Genomic DNA, 27,984 nt, shown 5'->3' on the forward strand with positions numbered 1-27,984 from the left:
AGCAGAAGAATATATTAAATGTGTCCCTTAACTTCAAACTCGGGTAAATCCATTCGACCCTCTTAGCAAATATCTACCGTATTACCTTTTCTTAATACCAAAGTCCCATTATCTCACAGATGGATTTACCCGAGTTTGAAGATAAGCGACTCAAATGATCGTATTAGATTCATAATTGTTACGTATATTATTTGCCTCTAACATAAGTTAAAAATAATAATAATAATTTTGAAATGTGTTTTTCAATAAATTATTTTCAACACATCAAGATTATTTACCTTATTTCTAATGCTAAAAAACGTACTACTTATAGGTAGAGACCTTGTGTACTACTGACTGCTTTTAAAACAAATAATTTCGTAATAGGATCTTCACATACTTGTTTTATTCGTTAAATGATTCAATAGTGTGTACAACACAGTTACCGTGTTAATAGCACTTTATCTTCATAAAAGTAACGCATTTAATTCGTTAAACTAGTTAAGGTCTGGTTCTAAAAAAAGTTTATATTACGCAGAAACGAGCACGCGGCGATACCACAGTGATTAGAAATAAGGTTTTCCTTTATTTCTAATATAGAAAATACAAATAGTTATTACATGATTTATTTACTGATTTTTAAATTATTTTACATAGTTATAGCAGTGAGCTATCGTCTATTTTACATCAATAAAATATCTTACAAATAGCTTTCATTAAACAACATTGTATAACAATATATGTTCTATATAATAATGACTGTAACTAAAACGTAAAGTATAATAATGTTAACATTATTCGCAATGCAAAAACAATTATCACATTTTGTAGAAATATCATTAAATGTTTGCTACCACACTTTGGTTACATTTTATTATAAAACTTACTTATGTCACGTTTTTGATACTTAAAGTTCGTTTTTTTTAGCATTAGAAAGAACTTCGCAGAAGTAAGCTTGTGGTTCCAAATCCGGCACTTTTAGCGGTAATAATTTGAAGTAAATTATATGTATTGACCGTGCTACATTAGATAATTCAATAATTATTAACAATTAAATAGCCTGATAAAAACTGTACGCTTACTTCTGTGGAGTTCTTTCTAATGCTAAAAAAAACGAACTATAGTGCAATGTGCAATTACACTCAATAGTTAATTGACTACCGCTTTATAGTATCTTATCTACTTACTAAGTAATTCATTGGACAAATGTATCAGGATTACAAAAACCCATCCATGTTCGAATTCCAATAAGACCGTATGAGTCCCACTTAATTGGTCCGCCGTACGCGTACCTTTTTTTGGGTGTATTCTAGCCGCAAATTTATTATTTATATTAGACAGACAAAATTTATGTGACGAAAGTGTAGTTATAACTACCTTATTACTTGTTTAACTGGCTAACTGAGGCGGTCGGGCTACGGACAGCTTAAAAGCTTCGCTGCATGAAGCTGATTTGTATTATATGTTAAGTAGGTATAAAATGTAACATATAAACTTGTTTTAGCCGAAAACTCGGGACCAACCTTCTACTACCTAAGATAAAAGGTAGACCTGAACTCTACTGTTTTCTCTTCCTATGTACCCCATGCCTAAAACATTTTAACTCGTGACATAAGTACTTATTATTCCACCTACTTACGTCATACTTTTTAAACAATAAACGAAGTTCATAAATACTTTCTCCTTTGAAAGGATGTCAGCGTTAAACAGAACAGAACCCAAGTTTCAATAAAATATAGGAATTTTCATTCACAGTACCAAGTAGTTCTTCGGACTTTTTTATCACTTGATCGTCGAACTTCACCTGGCACGCCGCGAAGCGAATTGTCTGAAATAGAAGAAAGTAAAATCAAAATTATCTAATAGAATCATTCCAAATAAGAAAACAATTAACGAGAAGTTAATGGCTAAAAGGGAACTTATTGAAATATGTATCGCTAAGACCTAACTTAAGGCTTAGGTTGTATATTAAGGATAACCCAACTAGCAAAAAAAAATACACTACGTATAAATATTCCAATATTTTTATCACTTTTTATAAATGTTATAGAAAGAACATTATGCTATTTATCAAGATCATCATCTAACATTTGTGATGGATTATTCCATATCGTAGCTACAAAGTAAATACAATATTTAAAGAATATCAGATTTGTCAATGAGCAAACGAGTTTTAATCTAAACTAAATTTATTTAATATTTATGTCCATTTTATAAAGTAAATAATAATATTTGGTATAAGTACAATGTATTTTTTGTGCTAAAATATATTTCTCTATCTACCAAGATACCAACCAAGATTACCAAGATTTATTACTTTGCTAGCCGGTAGGTAGCTCAAGATTTAAAGCTAATTAATACAGAAGACTGTAAAATAAAATTCATAATCAAAATTCGTTAACGATCTAAACATTTACTTAGTCATAAACTCATAAACATTGTGGCTACATGGTACAGTACATAAAGTACCTACATACTTTCAGTATATACTCGTTGTTTAGTTATATTACAAAGGAGGTCCCAGATTTTGTTTATAATAATATAGATACAGATATTACAATCTAGGGCATACGAGTATCATGGGCTACAATTTACCAGACAGCTACATTTAGAAAATGAAGAAATTTGGACAAGAAACAAATACAAACAACCAACCCATTAAATTATACCATGAAAAGAAGCTTGTTTACGAAAAACGAAAGCCAAAGTAGTTTAGGAAAATAATTGGAAGCGTGCCTGATAAAATTACTGACCTACAAAACAACTCATCGATGCAACTTCACGTATACGAAACCATCTAATAGACCTGGAGGAGAGATCATTCTATATAGAAATATTTTTGTATTAGTTTAAACTCATTTCAATTAAAAATAATAAACAATAATAGTTTCAATTGGATCAATATTGCATTTCAAGGACGATATAAATAGAAAGCCAATTTAGATATAAGTATTGGGAAATTGCACAAGGGCTCATTTAGACGAAGCGAGAACTCGCGTGCGAGATTCATTGCATTGCGTTTTATGATCGGTCAGTTAAATTGCACGTAACCAACAGTCCGCAATGTAACTGAAATCGCATGCGAGTTCGCGCGCCGTGTAAATTAGCCTTAACGTCGATACTTAAGTAGTCCTCGAATGAGCACTTGATTTTTCATATGCCATATTTACAAACATTACGTAACATCTAAATAAGTAGCCCTAAGTAAATAAATGAATTAATGTAGAATTCTAGGGATGATGAAATGACACGCGTATAATACCGTAAAATGGGGTGAGTTGGGTGAAATTTGACTTTCAAACCTCGATAAAATTTTATTTTTACATGTGAAAACTGAATGGCGTATATAATAAGTGGTTCGGACGTTTGTATTTTAGTTTGTATTTTATTTTGGGTAGCTCCATTTCATAACTTTGACGATAAAGAGGAAAACCCACCTCACCCCGTAGTGCCTCATATTTGGGGTGAGAGGGTTTTTCATACAAAGGTGATTTTGGAAGATTGTTGGTTCGATTTTTTTTTATGATGCGTATTACTATAGCCCCATTTTAAATTGGAATACATTATTTTTGTAGCAGTAGCCTTAAAATCCCTTCTCACCCCACTCTCAAACCTTCTCTCCCCATTCATAACCCAACTCTCCCCGCGAAACCTACTCACCCCGTTTTACGGTATCATTAGAGTATAAAACATTTTAATAATGCCTGGATAACTTACATTTGTCATCGTTTCTGTCGTCTTCGTTTGACTCCTGGCTGTTCATAGATACCATTGATATCCTTTTATTCCGCTGCTGAAGAAGTAGTTCTGTGAACAAAATATTGAACACTGTGTCTTTATTTAGCTTTTAAAACCCTCAAGCGGCAGGCTGTTTTAAAATTATAGCAATAGACTACGAGTACAGTTACTTTTTTTAGGTTTAAATTTCATGACAGTTTTGCGATCTAAGGTTAGTGCGGCCAAATCCAACTGCGCGAAAGCGCTTTTTCAAACAATACTAGGTACACGATTGTTAACTGCATCGCCAAACAGCGATAGTTTTTAGTTTCAGCTGTAAAAAAAATGATGGTCTATTTCCTAGAAAAATACGCTCGAGTACGGAATTCCCCGCAGACGGATGTGGCCGCATTGACCTTACCTTGGTTTTTTATACTTTTTATACATGTTGACTTTTGACTGTGACGATAATGTGGTTTTAGTATTCACAGTTAGTCAAGTGGAGTGTAGGATCGGGGCTATCGCAGTCCGCACCTACCGTCGAGCCCTGATAACGCATTGATAACACGATAACAACAATAGCTTCCACGAAGCCATCCAACATTACATACACCTGTTAATCTGTGATTAGTTTATGATATTCCAACAAATAACTTTCGCAACTATCCATTCTTTTTATTCGAAACTTATGAGAGTATTGTGAGGATATTTTGTTTCAAGTAATTTTACGCGTAATGGGAATAAGTAGGTACCTACAATTTGCAAATACTTAGATACCTACAATCAATCTAAAAATGAATACCTGACTGAAATACTAGTTACTGTTTTTAAATAACATTACAAAATGTTATCTAAAATCTTGTTAAAATTGTGAATTGAGCAGTGAGCACGGAGTTTTATCATGTCATCATTACATACGTTTATACAAATTGTATCGCCTTGTAGGGGAGACCGAGGTGAGTTGTGACAGAGGAGAGTTGGAACATCTCGATTTTTTGGAATCTATTAACTAGAAACTAGGTCGCAACAGTTTGCGTTTGTTAGCTCGTAACTTGAACTAACAAACGCGCTCTATTGCGAGTATTGCGACCTAGTTTCTAGTTAATAGATTCCAAAAAATCGACGATGTTCCAACTCTCCTCTGTCACAACTCACCTCGCCCCCCCCCCCCTACTTAATACATTTCTTAAAATATATTTATGACATTAGAAACAAAATAACAGCTTTCCAGTAAAAATCCTCTTGCATCCGAAATTATTGGAATTTTTCTGCAAACGTGTTTCTATGGGATGATACCAATACGCATCTAGTAAAATGAACAAGGCTGTTTGGATAAAAATATTATTCGATTTTTGCACGAGCCTATTCTAAATAAAAGTTGCCAGCTCCTGTCGACCCAAGCAACACGCTAGTCATGAATATTAATCCTGCATGTGTATGGATGGGTTGGTGCAAAAGATTCCGCCCGTAGTTTATACAGGAACCTATTGTTGATAAACAAGACTGACATTACAGTGACGGACACAAGCCTGTAATACTGCAGCGTACTCACTTAATTATGCTCTAGAAAAAAGAACATGTAAAACAGGCGACAATGCGATTAAACAAAAGATAAACACTAATGAAAGTGGCTAGATATCAATTTCGACAACATGACTCACGCAACAATATTTTAATTATGCTGATTGTTATCGATCATTGACGGTGATTAGTAAATTGAACTCGACTTTGCTAATCTACGATTTATTAAATAATACCCCACACCAAAATCACCTCTAATCTTGAAGTTATGTTATTAGATAAAAAAAACTTGGTACCCTACGTACACGTTGGTACGATGGTACGTCCGTAACTGGAAAATATTGTAAAAAAACCGTTACCATTATTAGTTACGAGTATGCAAAAAGCTTTTTTAAGTCTTATAAATCCATTATACCAAAACTCTATACCTAAAATGCATCTTCAAAAGGAATTTCACATTAGACAAAGCCTATTGTAATATGTATTCGAGAAAACAGGCTTTGTCACTAAATAGCTATGAGGTAACAAAGAAACGCGTTACCAGAAAGATTTAAACACCACTTTGCGTTTATCGGAGCAATCTCCGCGAAAAATAGGCATTGTAACAGTCAGAGTTCAAGCGATAGCACCTCCGCCGCGCTCTCGTGTTCATCCTATCAGGGGACGATAACGCTTCGCACTTGCGAACAGATACAACGACTAAAATCATGCTTTCTCTGGTTTGCACAATAAAAATAACCATTCCAAATTTCAAATCCATAGCTTCAGTAGTTCTCGAAATATTTAGCGATGTGACAGACAGACAGACGGACAGAGGCGCACCATAAGGGTTCCTTTTGTTTCCTTTTCCTTTTTGGGTAGGGAACCCTAATAACCAAAATATAGACCGTTTCTATGCTTCAAATTCGACACAAAACAAAATATACGGTGGTATAGCACGAAGTGTCCTATCTGTTTAAATATTTACACCAAGGAAAAAACGTTGCGAACAAAGCTATCTTATATGCATATGGGTTGTTTAAAAAACAAAAAGGACGCAAACGAGTGCCGAGTTCCCGCCGTTCTCAGGCGAGAAGTGCACATGCAGCCCGCCAGGGGACCCAATAAAAAATGCAGTCGTCGACCTCTGAGTGCGTCATTTAAGATAAAGAAACTCGCACTCCTCCGTCACGTACAAACACGGGAGCAGATGACGACCAATTAAAAAGTTTGTCCGTATTAACTATGCGGGAATTAGTTCCCGGCTTGCGTGCCAGATGGACTCAACAAGTCCCTTTTATGAGTAATTACTTTGGCTTAATCTTGAAAGCAGTTCTTTATGAGGTTCACAACAATGCCTTCTAAGTTACGCGAATAAATGGATAGGTATACACAGAGTACCTATACAATTAGTGATTAGGTAACTGTGATTTCATTGAGTTAGACTTGACTCAGTTAAACTCATGTCGGCTCGAATTCTATTGGAACCTTTTTTGTGAATAATATTTCAATTTTGGTTCTAAATTTAAATGTCCGTTAAATTTTGTTATTATTCTTATGGGAATTTTGCAATATGACGTGTTTATCTGTTTATTGACATTTTTATTTCAATAGGTATCAAAAAAAATTACTCCGACAGTGTTATTGTGCCTCATATTTCGTATAGCTCTTGCGGATTTCAAGCTTAAATTATAACCCACAGTGACAACGTTTTGCAAACTAGATAAAGGTATATATCTATTTGGTTGAACTTTCCGTGTAGGTAGTCAAAGGCAACACATAATTCCGGCACACGCGCGGAACTCGTATCTAGTCACTGCAGTGTTTAACGAGGTACAGTCCTGGCGACAAGTATTCCGTACAAGCATCTTCACAATTTGATTCGAGTGGCATAACTATCGGACGTGATGCCGCCGAGCTGTAGATATGTAGATACGAGTATGTGTGACACGCCATTGTACTGCATAATGCCTCCTGTATTTCATGCTGTTCATTGCGCTACGTATATCCTTTATAATGCATGTACTACCTATTATTAACTCAAGTGCTTATTGCTCATATTCCTTAATTAGTTAGTTTTGTTAGTAATTTTATAAAGCAATATTTTCTTGACGAGAATCATCGACAATTTCCTTGAAACGCGCAGAAGAGTACAAACTATTTATAGACAGGTAACCTTGCCACTGTTTGTCTATTAATATGGTAGTCTCGATGTTACATTATTTAATATTATCAATATGTTACTCACATTTTTGTGAATGAGTAAGTGAAAATTCCCAAGCATTAAATTAAAATGATTAGATAAAAATACCTAATCCATGTGATAACATTTCAACAGACGTGGTATTATAATTAGAAAAACAGGACGGTATTGGAAATTAGATCCTGATAAATCACTTATCTTCGTCGCTATAAAAAGTGATTGCAACAAATGAGTATCTTAGTCATCATCTGCATTTACTTAAATAAGTACAACAAAAATACATAATGCAGTGAAAATAAAATCATACGAATTTGCTGAGCGGTCACGTCATAATAAGACGTTCTTAAATAAAATCTTCTTAACGGAAGAACAGCGCTGGCTTTGCCAGCTACATGCTGAGTTGTGATCCTTTTATGACATTTTGCTCTAAATGTTACACTTACATAGTATATCTGTCAACATGTTTGTGTCATCTCATCTCATCTGTGTTTGTTTGTCACTAATAAATGTACCTATTTTCTTTCTTTTAATTAAAAATAATAATATCCTCTAGCCGCCCCGGGACCTATAAAAAGATCTCCTGTTCCATTCTAATTTGAATTTAGTGTTGACAAAATAAAATTTCATTTTGCTTGGCAAGGTTTAATGTATGGGAGGTTAGAGGTTAAATATAGATAAATAATTTAATAATGCGATCTCACCTTTCTTTTGCATGGCCTGTTCCCACAGAAGCGACGTGATCTCCTCGACCCAGGCGCTCCGCACGGCCGGGTCCCTCGTCTCCAACTTGTAGGACTTCATATTCCGTTTCTTGTACCAAATGGTAAATTTATACTGGTCTACTTCTTTCGCCGTGATGCCGAGATCGTCCACGGGAATGTGGTCTTTGTAGAAGAAGAACTCCACTGTCGGTTGCTGTAAAAAACATATAAACCAATTAGGACAAAATACATACAAAACACAAAATACAAATAAAATTGTGATAGATATAAGTATAACATAATAGCGTTTCTACACAACAACACAGTTTGCGTTGAACAGATTCTTATTCATAATAAAACTATTCATTACATTAATACAGGAATGCTGATAATTATTCCGCCTGTATAGTTAGTATCAATGAGTTTGTTCATAATAATAAATATATTTGTCATATTAATATATATAAATATAAATATATTTTGCATTAATATGCGCGAAATAATACGTACAAATTAATAGAATCAAGTATTCCAAAAAGTTAAATTCTCGTTTGAAAATTGGCCTGCGTTACTGGACTCATCTGTGTCAATGGTACACGCTGGACTAACGTTGGTCAGTATAATAAACTACATGTGGTTCGGTCAAATACGTAAAAGCGTCGATAACACACGAATACCCGTGTGTGCTCTATCGCCAAACATTCGTAATCACCGATGCGTGATATATTAGTCGCTCCCGACAAGGTTAGTCGGCCATTAACGACCAGGGGCTGACATTAAACACGAAAACTCTTTTTCATTCCAGTACTTATTGTAATGTACCATTGTTTCATTCATTAATTGTTGACTTAGCTTTATCAACCTGCATTAAGTAGGCACTTGGCGTAGTTAGTCACTCGGTAATGCAAGCAACATTCATAAACATTACTTACAAAGAATGCAGTTTAAATAATACTTGACAAAGCGTACACAAACTTGGACTAAACCACAAACAAAATAATAATGTAGGTATAGAAATCGTGAGTATTATCTTAGATTTATTGTTTTGTGGCTCATATAAATAATTGTAATCCTAAAGTTACTGCCATATTGAGACTATGTTTAATAAGTGTTGTTAATAGGAGCATAGGAGGTAACTACGTACATAGCACACATTACCAAGAATTTAAGTTTATCGCATGACATACTGCACATTGATTATACACGTATCTAAGTTTCAGTCGCACAATCGCAATACACTTTTACGATTAAAAATTGTGTTGATTATAATTAAAGTAATTGAATTAGTATCTGACACTGCAACTAAATGCAGCATCATCACAGTTACATCCTTCGTTGGAATATACTATCTTCATTTATCAAAACAATATGTATCAAACTGGTGATACTTATGACTCTTAAGAACCAACGCTCAAGAGCTCCATTAGGGTCGTCCAAGTTGCAAATTCACCCGACAAACACAGGAATACCTATAGAACGCTATTAATAAAACCCTTGTTTACATATTTAAGGTAATTATTAGTGCAGATAAATCATCTGTCAAAATGTTAAAGGCCTGATGATGATTAGTACAGGTATTAGTAGGTACTTACTTATCAAAAGTAAGATCAGACTACGCGTCAAAAGTAATATCTACTGTTCTCTAACAACTTAACACAGCGAGATACGTCTCTGTATATATGTAGATAAATGTAGACCTTGGAAAATACTTTTTAACGCAAATTATAGAAATAAATATCTCTGTTTGGAAAAGTATTCGAGGGTGGCAGATACATTTGCGTTATTTCATCCGTTACTATTAATGCTGACTGTATGTGTAGGTCTACATGTGGTGGGCGCGCATATCAGTGCCGTCGCCGTAGCGCCGCGCCGGCCGGCCGGCGTCTTTACGTCATCTATTGTCATAACTGCTCAATATTTCATAACGCTGCCAATTTAAGTAGAAGTTGCTCATACAAGCCTTAGTCCGCCCGCGACTAAGTAGGGATCGGAACTGCAGCGCTATGTTATGAAGTATGCACGACGGCTGGCTTGCAATATGTTCGCCTTTTAATTTCGGTTAGGTACATAATTACACAATAAATAGTAAAATTAAGTAAAAAGCGAGTTACCTTATTAAATATACTTCGTATGTAATTTATTTATAACATATGAACGTGTACCTACTTTATTTATTTTCAACTACGATTGTCGTCTGGGTTAGGCGCTCTGAAAGGACAGTGTGGTCAAGCTGTAGCAATGGCTTTTATTATTTATGGAATCGACATTCTTACTCATCCATTAACTCTATATTGAAATCTAAATACACGGTTTTCATTGCCTATTAGGGTAATTCGCCAGTAACTGGCCACCGGCCAATATATGGCCACCCTAAACTAAAAATAATTCTATGTACGTAATCAGTAATCACCTATAAACAGAATTCATTTTAATATAAGGTTTCAATAACTGGCCAGACTTCAATAACTAGCCACCTTATACTAAAATATACTGTTTTTAGGTGAATATAGTTCATTTATAGTTAAGAGTGGCCAGTTACTAACAGGTGGCCAGTTACTTGCAAATTACCCTATTTAGATATTACGATTATATGCATCCGTATTAGATACCTATATGGGCTAGTATGTAATATTTTACTTTGTCATTGTTTATTGATTCTTCAAAGCTATTTGAATATATTTTGTAGAATAAAATTAACCTTTGGCAATGTGTGATAATGCTATCACTACCACCCGACATGTAGGAATAAATTATTGTAAGTTCTTATTTTTATAAAATATACTATGTTGATAAACATTGTGATTCATAGCGAGTGAGTCATCCTTACGACAGAAAACGACTTTATAATAGTATTGGAAGCTACATGATTAGGTATTTTTATCAATGCAAGTCGTATCCGAGCACCAAAAAATATAAATACGAGTACGTTGCAATATGAGTCTATAAGTAGGTACCTAAAGTTGTCATGCATTCGTTATTGAGATTGAATTTAGATAACCTGATATCGTTCGGCATGGTTATTTTCCTAGCCGTTTTTTTTTAATTTTGTTAAAACTAGCGACCCGCCCCGGCTTCGCACGGGTTAACGAATTATACACCTAAATCTTCCTCAAGAATCACTCTATTGGTACCTGTCAACCTTCACCTGAAAACTGCATCAAAATCCGTTCAGTAGTTTTTGAGTTTATCGCGAATAAATATACAAACACAAACAGACAGAGGCGGACCGACTAGAGGGTACCCCCTTTTCTTTTTATAATTAGGTTTTTTATTATATAGATAAGTTTCTTTTATTTTAATATTAATTTTATTTTGTTTGTAGTTTTAGTTTATTTTAATAATATAATAATAATAATTTTATATTCAATATGTTACGTATTTCCCTGGTTACTTTACCTAGTGAAGTAAACATAATGAATGACGTAAATAGTTTAAAAAAAGAAAACAGACAGACGCGGTGAGGGACTTGGTTTCATAAGGTGTAGTAAGGTGTACTTAAAAGATTACTCTCATTTTATTATTGAATATAAATATCAATAAAGTACACGTGAAGGTCTATTATATAAATTTATTTTAGAACGAAACCCGAAATATAGTAGGTACCTATGTAATATAATTGTCAAGCGACGCATGCGGCGCCCAATGTCAATAGTACGGATTAAAATATTACTTTGTATTATCAGTGACGTGGACGTAGTTGAAAGACGCATACGGACGAGACAGGAACCGGTCTGAAGCCTTGTCGTCACCTAAAATCGCCTGCAGGTAATATTCCGCGATACCTTTCTACGTAAGAATTCGAAATCGTATCAGAATTACTGGTTAGTTTGCGTCATCCAAAAATACTTTAATTGTGTAGGTACTATAATAAAACGCATATGAATAAATACATTAATTTAGTAAGTACAAGTAGATAAATCATTCAGATAGTAGAAATATTCGAGAAATTTTATGTGACTAATGACAGATAAACTATTGATTACGATTCTTTTAAGATGTACCTATCACCATGACAAAATTGAAAATAGCTATGTAATCGAGTTACCCACATTTCATAGGAAACTCCACATCGAACAAAATACATTTCACATGCCGTTTACCGACGAGGAGCCTTCATGAGATATCTAGGTCACCAGACCAGACCAAATATATGTGTTGGTAGGTAGGTAGTCAAACAACGCAATATCACAAACTCCATACCTAAGTAATTTCGGTTCGTTACATTTTATTGGATTACCCCAACCATATGTTACATCAAACCGTCTGTCAGCTGTTGATCAAATTTAATAAACCGTAAGTAGATAATCTTTTGTCCCTATCCGTCATTTTGACATTTCCGATTGTTAGAAAGAAACAAAATTTGACAGATGTTTGTAAAAGTTGCTCAGTTTTATGAATAAGCGCCATTTGCACCATTCCACTAAACCGGATAAACCGGTTTAACCTGCAGTTACCATGGTTACCAGTACAACTAGACACAGGGTTAACGGTTTAACCGCTTTACTCCGGGTTAGTGGGATGGTGCAAGGGGCCCTAAGGCACCTAACAAAATATATGGAGTGAACCAATTAGGGTTAAATAAATACTAACCTTGCGGTAGACTAGAGTAAGCAGCACCAGTTTGTCGAAGAGGAATATCCGCATGAGCTGGCGCCGACGACGCGTGCTGTCCATAGCGTAGAACTCCTGCTGCCGCAGCAACCGGCCCTGATTCATCAGGTTTATTTGAGGCTGCAACATACAATATGTCATATGAAAACATGCATCAAGCTGAAAATAACGGCAGTAGGAAATTTTTAAAGGCATTCGATTGTCTTGGGTAAAATGATAAGATAAGATATGAGTAATCTTTAATAGAAAAAAACTGACTTCACAAAAAATTTTGAAATGTCATTTAAATGATGTACATTGTACAACTATTGCATCTCATAACAGTTACCATTAGCCCCAAGACGTAAAAAAACTTGTCATGGATGTGTTCCATTCTTGTCTTTATGAGCAGATCCATTTCACCAAATAGCACATTTATGTATATGCTAAAAATTCTAATTTTGGATTCCTTGAGGAATCGAGTTCTGACTTGACCTCGACAAAAATGTTGCTTAAAAACCTAACTTGCTTTACAAACATAACGAAGAGGACAAATTGCCAAACGTGAAATATGCGTTGATTGAAGAGTTTCGTTCTGTTCATCAGCAGTTCCACTTAATTTCCCAAAAATGCAACCAATATGTACAATTGTACATATGTGTATACTTTCAATCAAAAAAATAAGTTTCGAAACCGGTTATGTAATGGCAGGGGTCTGCGCTAGGTCCTTATCCTTAAACTAACATTAAACAAAATAAATAAATAAACAACCGAATTGAGAATCTCTTCCAATTCGTGCAAGTCGCACTTTCAAATATAGATTTACGTAATGTTTGCACACCTGATTTGTTTGTTTACAACGACTTATTATTACCGAAATATACTGTCGCGGGAAAACCTATTAGGTAATTAATAGGTAATGCTAAAAGTTTGAGCACCAATAAAATATACTATTCTTTTTTTATATACCACGTCGTATATAAAAAAAGAAGTTTTATATACCGTACGGGCTGCCCGATGGTAAGCAGCCACCGTAGCCTAATATGGACGCCTGCAACTACCCTTTAAAAACCTATACTCTCCTTTTTTGAAGAACCTCATACTGAAGCCCCTCAGGAAAACCGCGGCAGGGAAGCCCATTCCACAGCTGTAGCGTCCACGGCACACACACACATTCTTCACAAAGTTACGTAACCCAAAAAACATCACTGACATGAGAAACGGTGGACTATAGTAGTTAAGTGTTCCGCTGAGATAGCATTGAGTATACCCATTAGACACAAATTTGATTCTAAAAGAATATGACGAGCTGACGGCTAATACTTGATAGTTACTCATTCCAGTGATTGTGTTCGCTTTCTTTAGCGACATGACGCATGCCTACATTACGCTTTTCTCAAGCAGGTTTAGTTTACTTAAGCTTTCCAGTCGGCGTATTATGGATGACTTTATCCATCTTTATCCACGTGATAAAATAACTGTCACTTTTTAACACCATGTGATAGAAAGTGACGGACACCGTTTTATCACGCTGTCACGTAGACAAGAACGACCATCATATCTGTACAGGTCTAGTAGGCGACAATCATGTGTCTCGGAGCACATGATGCAAGTTTTCTTTTATTAATAAGTAGTAGGCATAATAAATAACTAGATAAGATACTTATACTTAACGTGAGTATCTAAAGAAAGTGTCAATACCTACAATATGTAACAACAACGCCTTGAATATCGTTAGTTATAACGTTTTGAATATCTGTACGGCCTAAATTGTCCCCTTCCATTAAAATTCCTTCGACATAATTTCAGCTGCTAATTAAGCTAATAGAAACTAAGTGGAACTCTGTGAGAACGGCGCTAAGTAAAAGTAAATATATGGCTCAGAGGATTATACGATAAAGTAATCAACATGTTAAGATGCCTATCGAATCTTGTGAAGTTGGGATTGTTTACTTTGTGTTTAAAAGGCCGCTTTCTAGCGTAACGACTTTTCCGGATATTTAAAGACAGTATTTTTTTGCTTAAACGATTATACAACAACTCAGAGCAAAGTTACAAAATGTTAAAAGTACTTCTTTTAATTTGTAATTCTTGCGACATTTCAATTTTGTAATTGTCTATTCTTAAAAATACAGGGTCTTAATTAATGGATTTCTCTTCAATGAGAATTTAGGTAAGGATAGTACTTAATACACATTTCAATCATTAGATACGTGCTGTCTTTCTAACATAGCATTTTGCTATAGCTTAATTACGAGCCTGGGGTCGGTTCAGCAACCTAATTCCAGGAATTGGCACAGACACTTCGTAGGTAGGTACCTACTTACTTACATAAAGTGTGTTAATATTCGTATGCGATTTCACTGAACAGTTTGTACACAAACATGATATGAGGGATATGTTATGAGGAACCGTGAGATGACTCACCGGACAATCCCTGATGTTCTCGAGCGCCATGATCCCGTCGACAGCGGTGAGCACGCACTCGATCATGGCCTTCGTCAGCTTCAGGCTCTCGAGTGGCGACTCCTCGCCCTCCGATTCGCCGTTGCTGCCCCCCGTCTCGTCGCTGTCCACGCTCAGCTTCGATATATTCGAATCCGACTCGCTTCTTTCGTTCTCGTAATTAGTATACGTCTTCACTAGGTCATCGATGAATAGCTTGTACCTGGGTATCCTTTGCACTGGTTCTAGCAGGTAGCTTGACAAGTCTAATCTATCGCCTAATTCTATTTGTTTCTCCTGTAAAAAATACGCAGTGATTTACATAATTTAAACGAAAGTGTATAGCATTGTCAATAATGTACGCTGGTCATTCACTTCGTTCCACAATTATACCCGTAAAGATAACGATACTTCGAAACCGACTTCAGAGCGTATAATATTCTCGCATTATTTTAAAAGAGTACGAGTGTTATACGCATTTGTATCAATTACGGTTATCGCCTTTCTCTGGCTTTCGCAGACAATTTAGGTCAAATGATATGTGATCACTATTGAGAAGCGGGATTAACTGGAGCAGAATTTCAATCTACCAAGTAGAGTGAGAAGGTGGTTGCAACGCAATGGCGCAAGACCAGACGCCTAGATTTTAACTTTCACTAAATATAAGCATTAATAAATACCGTACCCAAACAAGTAATTAGGTGTTAAGAAGAATATATTGTTAGGAATTTTAAGGACACTTAAGCTTATCGACGTGCATTTATGATTTCAGGGTGAAATTATTAGTGTTCTAAAACGGACTTCAATAAGAGAATGCATGTGTAACGGTGTTCCCGACAGTTAGTTTATTTAACTGCGCTTGCCATTCTACCGGCCACCGGCGCGTACGCCACATATGAGAAAATAATGCCAACAGATTACCGTCTCAAACTCCTATCTCGCGAATTTACATTACTACAAAAGCAACCTTGTCGTACTCAAGATAAGGTTAGTATTTCTGTACTGCATGTAGAAATTATGTGATTTATGAGATACCAGTTGTAATGTACGAGTATGCACCGCACTACACAATGCGCTCTGTGGCCAATAATACAGACGATCAATTTGCTGCTTATGACACTTCATGTCCATCATGATAACGGCATCTCTCCAGTGATTTGTGAAAAGTTTGCAGTTCCGGTTCCCGTAATAGCTTACAGTGAATCGCAGGTCGTTTTATAGCAAATACAACGAGATCTTATTTTTCATTTATGTATTTTTATACAGGGTCATTTTTGGACCGTTAGCCATATTGTGCGAGGTGATTAGGTAGGCCATACTAAACAACTTTTTCTATGGCTTTCGCTTAAAATCGCATTTTTGCAAAAAACATGTAGGGTGTATTTTACATAACTTTAAATAATTATATATCATCTAATTTAAAAAAATCTGTTACCTATATGTATATTGACATAAAAATAGCTACTGTTATAATATTGCAGCATATAACCAACTATCTTTGTTTCGGGACTTTTCAAAGATATACAATCGGATGTTATACCTAATAATAAATAAACAGCTTCCTTATTTGATTACGCGCGGGGATAAACATTGTACGTATTTCATTAATTTACGTTTTAATTCGGTACATAAATTTCAAGTTCAGAAACTTGTATTTATTTTGACAATAGCCTTTTGTCACTATTCTAACCCTACTTATTAAAAAAAAAACAGCCGACCCTTAATCTAAGGCACTACAGGGATATTTGGAACGATTTCAATAGCGTATTAAAACTTCACTTTGATTAAACATTACTCAAATCGATCTTCGGTATCCTGTATCAAGTAAATTACACCACCACGCATAACAGCTGTAAAAACAATTGGAAAGCCAGGTTGAACGTGGCATTTATTGTGCGAAAATACAGTAAACAATAGAATAAGATTTCCTAATGGCTGTTAGATAATTATCAATATCATACTTGTATCATATCCGGAGCAATATTCTGATTTTAATAACAAGTGACCTGACCTGAATTTGTTATGTATACGATTTGTGGTTGAAAAATAACCTGTTCTTACAATCAGAATTAGATATGAGCGCTGCGCCGGCGCGCCGCCGCCGCCGACGAAATTTTCGCGCCGCCGCCGCCGACGCTGCGCTATCGGCGTGGCATCGGCGTGACCTTGGTAGATACTAACTACTTTCAGAATCAGATTTTATCTAGTTTAGATCTTTAACGGCACCACTCTGAATAGCTTATAGACATTTAAAAGGTAGTTTAGGTCCATATCATCATCATCTCAGCCATAAGACATCCACTGCTGAACAAAGGCCTCCCGCTTGGACCTCCATTCGTACTGGTTGGAAGCGACCTGCATCCAGCGTCTTCCGGCGGCCTTAACAAGGTCGTCCGTCCATCTTGTGGGTGGAGGTCCATATAATTCAAAAATATCGAAGATTCAAACTTTTCTGTCTGGTAACCGCGCTACTAGTCTTAGGACAACGAAATTACAAATTTTGCCAGCTGGTTAGGTAATCCGTCATTCGCCGCGAAATTAACCATTGCAAGCATGGCTGAATGTTTTTAAAATGTATAAAAAGCGGTTAATATCAGATATTAAGCGTTTTCGCGTCCAAAGGAAGGGCGTCGGAAACGGCTCTCATTTAAACTTGGCCGTTGTTCAAATTTCATACTTTCCTCTCTCGAAGCTCAATCTTTGGCCTGGCATCGCTCGCATGGAAGTATGCCGCTATCTGAATCGCCAAGTTTTCGGCTCTGTTTGGAGCTCAACTTTCGGCCTCGCTTTTAAAATGTTTGGTCATTGGTTTTTGTCCGATCTTAGCTCCACTGCAGCACGGGCTTTGGCCTCGCACGAAAGCGCCTGTATGGAGATACAGGCGCTTTCGTAGTTTTTAACATTATGGCCTCGGTCTTTATCGGCATTCGGACTTGCTTACACTGGACCACTAGTTCTAAGCTCTGCTCTCTTGCAGCTTGATCTTCGGCCTTGCACAGAAGCGCACCACAATCGGCGCTCCAGGCATTCGGCCGTCAGCGAAGCTCACAATTGGCGTTCGATTCTAAGCTGTATGCTTAATACCAGCAGCTCAGCCTCTGGCCTCGCATGCTCGCATGGGAATGCGTCGGAATCAGGTCTTCGGTGTTAAGTGGAGCTCGGCCTCGAGCCTCACCTTTAGATATAAATCGGTTTTGTTGGGTTGATTTGGTTAACGAAAAAGCTTGATTTTCCTCACTTCGGCTCTTTAGAATATCGACAAGACATTTTCCTGATGATACAGTCAATCTGCTACTGTTTAGTTAGCACAAAAGATAAGGGCCTCGCAAAGATCTTCCGGCCACGGCCTCACCAAGATTAACACTGGCTCTGATGAAGCGCGATACCGTTTATGCGAGTGTTTATACTATATAAAACTATATTCGTACGTTTATTCAATAAATTATCCTTGAAATTAAAAAATGCACTTATTTTATAAGTTTCCTACAGCAAAAACATGTTTTTTCGGTAAAATTTCGGTTTGAATTATTTTTTCATTAATCAAAGGTGTTTCAAGGCCACGCCGCCGATTCGCCGCCGCCGCCGACCGATTTTGACCGGCGCGCCGCCGCCGGCTAAATGCCTATCGGCGCTCATATCTAATCAGAATACGCCTCCCGGACAGTAGGTATAATAACCGCCTAAGGGCCGATACAGCTGTTACGCATAATGTGACAATAAGTACAGTTAATTGCCAACGAGCATTGGCATTTAGGAACTGGTTTTTGCATTTAGTTTTAGTTTCACTACGATAATAAGACGCATTAATGAAAATAAATTTAAAGCTTACCTGAAAGAATTGTTTGTGCTCATATACCAGTCTCGTAGCTCTCTTATTGCCTCTTGAGTACATTACGTACATATTGAATTTTTGTTCCTGAAAATTAAATACATGTTCAGCACTTCTCTAGTAAACCAAAAATGTATGTTGTAGGGTACGTGGTACAATATGTTTATTTTAAAGATTTTTCTCAGCGAGTTTAATATAATGATATAATGAGTTGTATTCAAAATTATCAGAATTATCATGGAATGCGTATCGAAGTTAGTGAAATCTCATTATGTACTTTCTCCGGGCTAAAACGGCAAGTAAAACTATCTGTAACCCGGGCAATCTGGCGGTAACTTACGGAACTGTGAAAAATCGTGCATTACTAATATCATGGATATAGACCGACCAAATTTGTTGGAGCCGCTGTCTAATCCAAATATCGCTAATGTTGTTAAAATAACGGATCAAGTTTATTATGAGAAAGGCCAGATTACAGTGGACGGTAACAAGAATAGACGGAATCACGCGCGTCGCAGTCCATGACACCGATGTTTTTTATGACTACTGTATAGTTACTTTAATTGATTACATCAATTACTATTCGTGCAGATTTATCTCAGAATTTGTTTCTTTAACAAATTGAGTAAGTACATTTATTGTTCGTTTACCTGTTCTTTCTATATTCCTATATTATTTGTTCCAAAAACTTAAAACCGGAGCAAATAATAAAAAAAACTATACCATAAAATAGAATGCACCTTCTTAGCCGATTCATAAGCTCTGAATTAAATGAGCGTCTAATATTAATACGCTGAACAATTAAAATAGGTCAGTGAGGCTAAATCAGAAACTATTGTGTACGTAGGTACTTAAGAACCAGAAATATTTCGAAGCTAAATCTAAGGATCAAAACATACAGGCTACATCTACATCCCAAGTATCCCAACTATAAAATGTTTCAGATCTGTAATTACGCAGACTGCACATTATTGGCACTAGTTTTTCTAATTCAGAAGTAGGTACGACGCCTTCATAACTAAACAATCGTGTATCTTCAGTTCTGATTTTTCCTAACAGTCTAAACCGACTTCCTTCACCCTGTATATATAGATGTATAAATTCATAAGCAGTACTTACGAACTTCCTAAAACATTGTCCCAACTTTCTGAGATCATTCTCACAGTCTCGTAAAGCCGGCAGGAACTCTTCTGAATGGAACCTGAAGATACGCTCGATGTTGGCGAAAATGTCAGTCTTCATGCCCTGGAGGGTGTTGGGAAGATCATCTCTCCCCATCTCGGGAATGTAGTTTTCGACCACATGCTTCAGTCGGTCCACGTACACGCTTTCAGTGTGAAGCAATTCGTTTACCCTTTCTGTCAGTCGCCTGCAAGGGGATGACACAAAACCACAATTATGACACTTGTTATGCGTGTTGAATTTTCAAAATAAGGTGTATGATATCATAAAAATTGAATGCACTATTGTTTGGCTTTTGCATTCGATGTTGATGTGTGTGATATATTATTTTAAGTTTAGGTATAATAGGAAGCATATCCATTCAAGAATGCACAATACGTAAGTATACAATTGTCTTGGGTGTCTGATCATCTGGTGAGTAAATAGCTCTAATTGGTATAATTTATTAATGGTTTCTGTTACTAACATATCTAAACTAAACATTTCTTTTTCACTTTCCACAATATTGTCATAGAGTGTCATAACCGTAACCGACAAGGAATCCTTATAGTTTTGTTATGTCCTTGTAGATATTAATCACTAAAATAAAATCTTAAAAATACTATCTTCCATATGGGGGGTAACTTGGATAGGTTAAAAAATATTCCATGTCAGTTATTACTTAAAAAGAATCCAGTATTAAGGCTAATTATCAAATAAGTGTTCTCATCACTAAGCTTTAAGGCATTTTACACCTTCCTTTTGGAATAGAGGATCCTTCATAAATAGAACAGGTCGAACACTCCAGACATAATATCAAAAAAAATGTTTTATTGCTTCATTAGAAGTCTCATTTTTATTTTCAGAGAATTTAACGTTTGGTGACATTGTGGAACTGTCGCCATGTTGGAAAATCTTAGAGAAATTCGTCTTTTGACTCTGAATACGATCTTAAACAGCCTTAAAGCTTATTCAATTCTACACAAAAAAATACGCTTTTGTAAAAAAATATACATCTTACGGAAACACTTAAACTAGCGAGAATTTTCGCGCATTTTCACTACTATACCTACAGTATTCTAGTTCAGAAACCTTGGCAATCGCCCGCGCGTGTCAAAAATATACCTACACATACTTTTATGATGTCATGCAACTATTCTTAAATGTTTGAAAATCATTGTACTTTGTCGATTTATAGATAGGTACATAAGTATTTAAATTGCAAGTTTAAATACAAAATTAATTGGAATCTAAAACGGAGGCAAATACATGTCCTTCGCCGTAAAAAGCCAGATACCGATTCCAGCGAAGATTCCACTTTATTTTGAAGACAGAGAGTGAAATAAATAAATAAGAAAAGATATACTATATGACATTTTCTCAATAAAATATATATACACATAATACCTAGATATAGAAAATACCCATTTCTGAAGAACAAAGACATCATCCCAAATTCATAAATAAATGCCTCTACCGGGTTTTGATCTCAGGATTATCAGCACCAACTGCAGGCTCAACCGGGAAAACCAAACCAGCTTGTGTATATAATTTGCTTAAATTAATATTATACTTCTTATTTACGATGTAGTCAATGGTCTCAAAGATATATAAAATATTATAAATACGAAGGTGTGTACGGTTATCGATATACAACTAATACATAGCTGGGTTCTAATGTTAATTAATGTTGCATTATGCGGTGACGACATTCTATGAACGTTTGCTCGTAAGACTAAATATATATTACAATTCTTAGCGCAAAAATGTGACTATCGATAAGATGCAATTTTTGCTAATATCAATTTTGTTTCATTTGCTTATGTTCAACGTTTTTTATTGATATTGAGGTATAAAAAAAGAACAGAAACACGTAAAACATAAAAATTGTAAGTAATTATCCTACCTTTTAAATAAACAAAATATAGGAATTCCCCACGGGTATCTGGTTGCAGATTACCGGATCTAGTCTGTATATACAAAATACTTTATGTTATTGTAGGCCGTTTTTTATTCCTCGTCTGATATCATACTATACACTAACAGGCACCACACTTTTACACAATCCGTAGGTACTAAGACAATGATTATTATTTAATAGGCAAGTTTTAAATATTTTTGTATTTTTATATTATTATTATTATTTTATACATCGATAATCTGTCCGTGATCTGGGTGCTGGCAGAATCATCAGTGCTAATAATAATATTATTATTAAATATTTAATTTAAATAATATTTTTATATTAAATATTTAATATTAATACCCGAAAGAGTGGAGCGTATTGCTGAGCCAGAACCCGTTTGTTTTGCTGCAACGCACACAGCACTTTTACCTATTGATACATCTTGTTCCTGATTTTAGTTTTAGTTTGATATTGTTATTGTTTCTGTTTTTTCTATCAATGTGTGTATTGTGGCAAGCTAATAAATGGTTATCTATCTATCTATCTATCTATCCTAACCCAATGGCGAGTAAACGCTGTAAAAAACACACCAATCATAATTTCGTCCACAGGTGTTTTATCCCACGTATTTTACACACCAGCATCTAAACACTTGATATTCACCCATTTACCTACATTAAAAAAAAACTATTATTTGTATTTTATTTTCCTACAAAAAGCTGTTAACACCTGCAGAATGCACCGCAGATTTCTAGCTCTATACTATAGCAGTAAGACCTGCAATATCCTTTTAAATACTGGTTGGGCCAAAATCCCGTGAATATGCTGGTAGCGTTAAAAAAAAACATAAAACCAGCCTTTAAATATAGTCTAATATACTTTTATAAGGATTCGTCTTAAAGCTTTTACAATATTGACAAATATCAAACAATAAGTAGTATGTAATACCCTTAATTTTTATATTTACCTAGTTATAAGTTTGTAAATTTCTGTTTTAATATAATATCGTATCACAAGTATCATGAAATTATGACGTATAAAAACTTGAACTGGGTGTGCTATCAAAACCGTTGCAAACTTATATTGGTCTAACTCTATGGTATAACACTAATACTAACCTAATTATTATATGACACATAAAATACCTATTAAAACATCATGGTCAGATTGTTGATATAAATAGATAGTTTCGCAAAGTGGTTGTTTACAATTAGCGTCGCGAAATGATCGCACCGCTCAATGTTATGTCAACAGTGGCTTATGCGATTACTAACAGAAACCGTTAGTACCTACCTACGTACGAGTAGTATGATATTACTAACAATAGTATAAAACCCTATTATGCTTAGATTTATCAATATTCGTTGCTTGTGTTACTGGATAAGTACGGTTACGCGTTCGCGTCGTACGACATAACATATCTCATCATCATCACGAACTAAGAGTTATTCTCTTGTCGGTGGAGTGCGCCAGCTCTTTGACTTTTAAGGGTTAACTGGAAGATATCCCTGAAAGGGATAAGTTCGCCTTTGTAGGGGAAACTTTCCTTAATCGTACCTGCGCCTAAAACGTACCCTATCAAGATCTCGGGCTGTGAAACTGCAGTAGCGATGCGAGTGCTACAAAATGGAACTACTAGTTTGCCATGTCTCATCACCCGTACAACAACTCCACGCTGCCCTTCTACATAAAAATATTCAAAAAGTTAGTAATATTGCTCTTTTCGGGTAATTTTTTTGGTTGATACGTAAGGTTTTCATTTCCGCACATGTCGAGATATGTACATTAGAAGTTTTATGCTTAGTTATATATTCTTTTACGGTTTCAAATAATGGACGACAGACACCAGCCCGTCAGTGCCTTTGAACACTTTATCTTATTTCGTACTTTAGAAGACATGATACAAAGCACATATTGTGAAACCTGGATTCACGAACTATGTGCTGGGGTTAACAAAAATACTCATAATTTTATTTGTGATGACTGCAAAGAGTTTTATTAAAATACAGTAAGATCTACTATAGATAATTAAAATGTTCGTTCTATATTTTAGATGATTGGACAGAAGTGGACAAATTATTCAGATAGTGACTCAATTATAATATGTTTATACATATTAAGATTACTTATGTCAATTGATGTGATTACAAGACCGATACTAATTATAACATCTCATAGTTTGACATGGAGACAATACGTACGATAGGTACGTAGTACGATATACGAATATACGGGTACGTTTTAGGGACAATTAGGCCTAAAACTATTTCCCTCCGGATAGTTTTGTAGAAATGGTCGTGTTGTATCAAATCGAATCAATTTTCCGCGTGTATATTTTGCAATAGTGTTTAGGATAGCAGTCCTTACACTCACTTTTCTTAATCTCCTCATTCGTCAGTCATAACATATCTACATCTTACCCTTTTTTCCGCGATTTCAGGTTTGGTTCCGTAAATTAATATAACATAACGTAATTGATACTAATATTTACAGTATGTACACTTCGGCCACTGGAATATAGAAATTTAAATGTGTTGATAAGTAATTAACCGACCGTCTGACCGACCGCGACCGCGTCGCGTCGCGGTCTGGCCTAGTGGGTAGTAACCCTGCCTGCGAAGCCGATGGTCCTGGGTTCGAATCCCAGTAAGGGCATTTATTTGTATGATGATACAGATATTTGTTCCTGAGTCATGGGTGTTTTGTATGTATTTAAGTATTTGTATATTATACGAGTATATATCGTTGTCTGAGTACCCACAACACAAGCCTTCTTGAGCTTACCGTGGGACTTAGTCAATCTGTGTAAGAATGTCCTATAATAATTATGTATGTATGTATGTAATTAATAATAAGAGGCCTATATTTAACGCCCTCCTAGCCTAGTCGGTGGTCAAACGTGCCTACGAAGCAGGAGGTCACGGGTTCAAATTCGTTTCAAGGTGCAAGGGGTTTATCTGTATGTTTAGGTAATTTTATCACAAATATTTGTTCCTGAGTTATGGACATTTTCTGTGTTATTTAAGTATTTTTCTATTATATATATCGTTATCTAATACACCTAATACACTTGAAACGAATGCCTATAGAGCTTAGTGTAGAACTAGGCCGATTTGTGTAAAATTGATAAAATTTATTATTTACATGTAATATACACTTCTCACTGCTTAGCTACCTCTAACGCACGAGAATCGATACGTAGGAAGTAATATAATTTATAGCTCATAAAACTGTATTGTTATTCAAAGTGTAGCTTATGAATAAAGGAAATTATTTTCCTATAATTTAGAAGTAATTAAACCGTCTCAGTGGTTACCGATGTGAAGTAATAAGTATTATGCGACCTTGCTGCCCACGCTAAGGCCGTAAGATGCTTCTTTCGTTACGAACACAACTCGACTAACAATAGGTACCCACGCATTTACGTTGTCATGTTTTGATATCATAAATGTATCATTTGACTACGGAAGTCTTAAAAAGAGGTTTCAAATTAGTTACTTAATTTGCTATCACCCTATACTATACTTGGTCATATTATTTACTAGAGAATTAGGCATCTATTGGCCACTGTTAAGAAAAAGCCCGCCAAGACATTGTCGATAAGTTTTTCACTAACAATCGCTAACAGACAGATGCAAAAATTATTATTTTTAAATACCACACAGAAGCAGAAGAACTAAGTGGACCAAAGAAGATTGAAGACACAAATGAGTAAAAAGGAAATGCGAAGTCAGTTCTTGATGATTCAGTTGATAATATTTTTTTCATTTTGTAGTACAGTGGTATTATTAAATATAATCATAGCCCCGCAAAACTCAACAATGAGTTTGACAATCGTGTATTATTTGATTTGATTATCGTGTATTAGTAAACTACGAGTAGGTACATAACTAAACGTCATTTGCGTACGAACACTTAATTTTCTTTATATCAAACGGAACTGAATGTCAAATATGGCATGTAAACATATGGCTGTATGGCTCAAAGCATATGAATAAACATAACGGCGAAGCCATACAGACATACCTACCTACTATAAACATCGCAGTCACCTGTTATGTTATAAATGTGGCTTGCAATGATCTTATTTTACATTAAATGAGACTAGAATAAATTTGCGAACTGTATGTAGGGTATAATACGAGTATGCGGTGTGTATCCTTGGATTATATTCTACAGTTTTGTGAATCCCATGTTTTAGAAGACCGAGCGTTACTTTGCAAGATAAATTTTTCTTTGAGGAAAATTTTTACAAATCACTTAGGTACCTAATATGTCCATTTCTAAGATACAAAACCTGATTTGAGTGATACATTTGAGTGATGGTTCATACGATATACCTAACTAATGGCATGTTCTTATAGGAATACCAGCAGGTTTGTATGTGTGTGACTCTTTAAATGCATAAAATGTATGTATGTGATACGGCTAATGAATAAATAAACTTAAGTGGACAAAGACGCAATATCCATATCTTAGCGGTACAAAGATAAGTATATCAGTTATCTTTGGCATGACAAAGCCTAGTATCGATATCGCAAATATTTTTACACGTTATCGGATAAATGTGAAGTGACCTCACCGTCGATATTTCTCCTTTTTCGATTCCACTGGTAGCAATACCGGTACCGCAGACTTTGTAACACACCACTCGTTCACTGCACTCACTGTAAGGAACTCCGTGTCTGGTGCATGGCACACCTCGGAACCGAACTCGTCGGAGGACACTGTAATACTGTCATATTTTTGGTACGGAACCATACCGTCGAACGAAGATATGGACTTAATGCTAACGTTATCATAATTACTACGTTCACCGGAAGCACCAGATGTAACAGAGAAATAATCTCCTTCATCACTGCATTCCTCGTTAATTAGAGTATCAGTGGTCGTCGACAGGGTGTCCGCTTTACTATCGTCAATATTCACTACGTATTCCTCGCCCCGATCGGCCTTGTCACTGTCAGAAGAATCATCACTGCTGCTATCAGATTCTGATATTACTGGACGAGTATTTTTAGGTTCTTCGCCATCGGATACTTCGGACGTTTTCAGTCTCAATAATTTCTCTAGGTCACATTGTGTAACACCATATGACCAATGAGCTTCTCCTAAATGTTGATTGGAAACAACTGATTTCCTCCGTATAACTGGAGGTTGGCGTCGACGCAGAACAACAGGGGAAGAGTTAGGTGTCGCGAAGGAAAACCGTCTCGGCGGTGGTATCACGTCGGACCTGGGGGATTTACTCCCAGCGGACGAGTTATCGTTAAATGGCTCCGGAGGCGGGGGTGCAGGCCTATGAGGACGAAGCCTCTCCACACCTGATTTTCGATCGGATACAAAACCTGATGAATTAGAGTCATAACTTATTTCTGACACATTAGACAAAATTGAATTCACCGATACATTTGAGTTGCGGTCATGAGATCTATTCACTGGGTGCAAATTTTGAATATGAAGTTGCACCGGGTTTACCACACTCGTTAAGTTTTCTAGGTCGATGTCTTTAACTCTTTCTAAAGATTCAGTGGAGCCCGCGAGGTTGGTCATCGACGTCTTCTCGAAGCGCAGTATCATTTCCTTGACACTGGTGCGGTCCCTCCTGATGACGACATCCTCGTCGTCGGAGCGTTGTTGCAGCTCGTCAACAAGGTAAGTACAGAATTCCTCTTGTGTCATGGCGAAATGGAGGCAAATCGGTTGCACAAGCGCTCGCGAGGCCAGGTGCGCCCGCTCATATCAAGGCGCACTGTGAGTGCGCACAATCGACGCGCGGTTGACACTGACAGCGAATCACAACTGACGCGGCGTGCGCGCCACCCGCCGCCGCACTCTTGCCGGCCGCATTATACTAATTTTCCGAATCGAGATAACTAGACAGAGCGGCATTCGAACTACGAACGATTTGTTATCGATAGTGCGAATGATATCAAAATAAAATCGAATTGCC

At 36.0% G+C, this 27,984-nt stretch overlaps 1 protein-coding gene across 2 annotated transcripts; it reads right to left on the reverse strand.

Moving 5' to 3' along the window:
• Nucleotides 1-589: 589 nt before the first annotated feature.
• LOC134663643 (uncharacterized) lies at nt 590-27,845 on the reverse strand. Of its 2 annotated transcripts, XM_063520066.1 has the most exons (9): nt 26,614-27,845; nt 20,084-20,333; nt 18,965-19,051; nt 15,118-15,432; nt 12,691-12,831; nt 8,101-8,314; nt 3,697-3,786; nt 2,733-2,785; nt 590-1,807 (listed from the first exon to the last, which is right to left on the reverse strand). In XM_063520066.1, exons 1-8 carry the CDS (start codon nt 27,711-27,713, stop codon nt 2,745-2,747), a joined length of 2,238 nt encoding a protein of 745 aa, XP_063376136.1. In that variant the 5' UTR covers nt 27,714-27,845; the 3' UTR covers nt 590-1,807; nt 2,733-2,744. The 2 variants fall into 2 exon arrangements, with proteins under 2 accessions (XP_063376136.1, XP_063376135.1); XM_063520065.1 differs by lacking the exon at nt 2,733-2,785 and having other exon boundaries at nt 26,614-27,844.
• Nucleotides 27,846-27,984: the final 139 nt, after the last annotated feature.

This window comes from Cydia fagiglandana, chromosome 4 (assembly GCF_963556715.1).
Source record: "Cydia fagiglandana chromosome 4, ilCydFagi1.1, whole genome shotgun sequence".
Lineage (NCBI taxonomy): Eukaryota > Metazoa > Arthropoda > Insecta > Lepidoptera > Tortricidae > Cydia > Cydia fagiglandana.

What these genes read in the sequence shown, in the direction of transcription:
- LOC134663643 (XM_063520065.1), bottom strand. Translation starts at nt 27,713, where the DNA reads ATGACACAAGAGGAATTCTGTACTTACCTTGTTGACGAGCTGCAACAA. An exon ending in GACAATGTTTTAGGAAGTTC is followed by an intron (nt 19,052 to 20,083) that starts GTAAGTACTGCT and finishes TTTAATTTTCAG; the next exon opens with GAACAAAAATTCAATATGTA. An exon ending in ACAGGCCATGCAAAAGAAAG is followed by an intron (nt 3,787 to 8,100) that starts GTGAGATCGCAT and finishes TTTTGTTCACAG; the next exon opens with AACTACTTCTTCAGCAGCGG.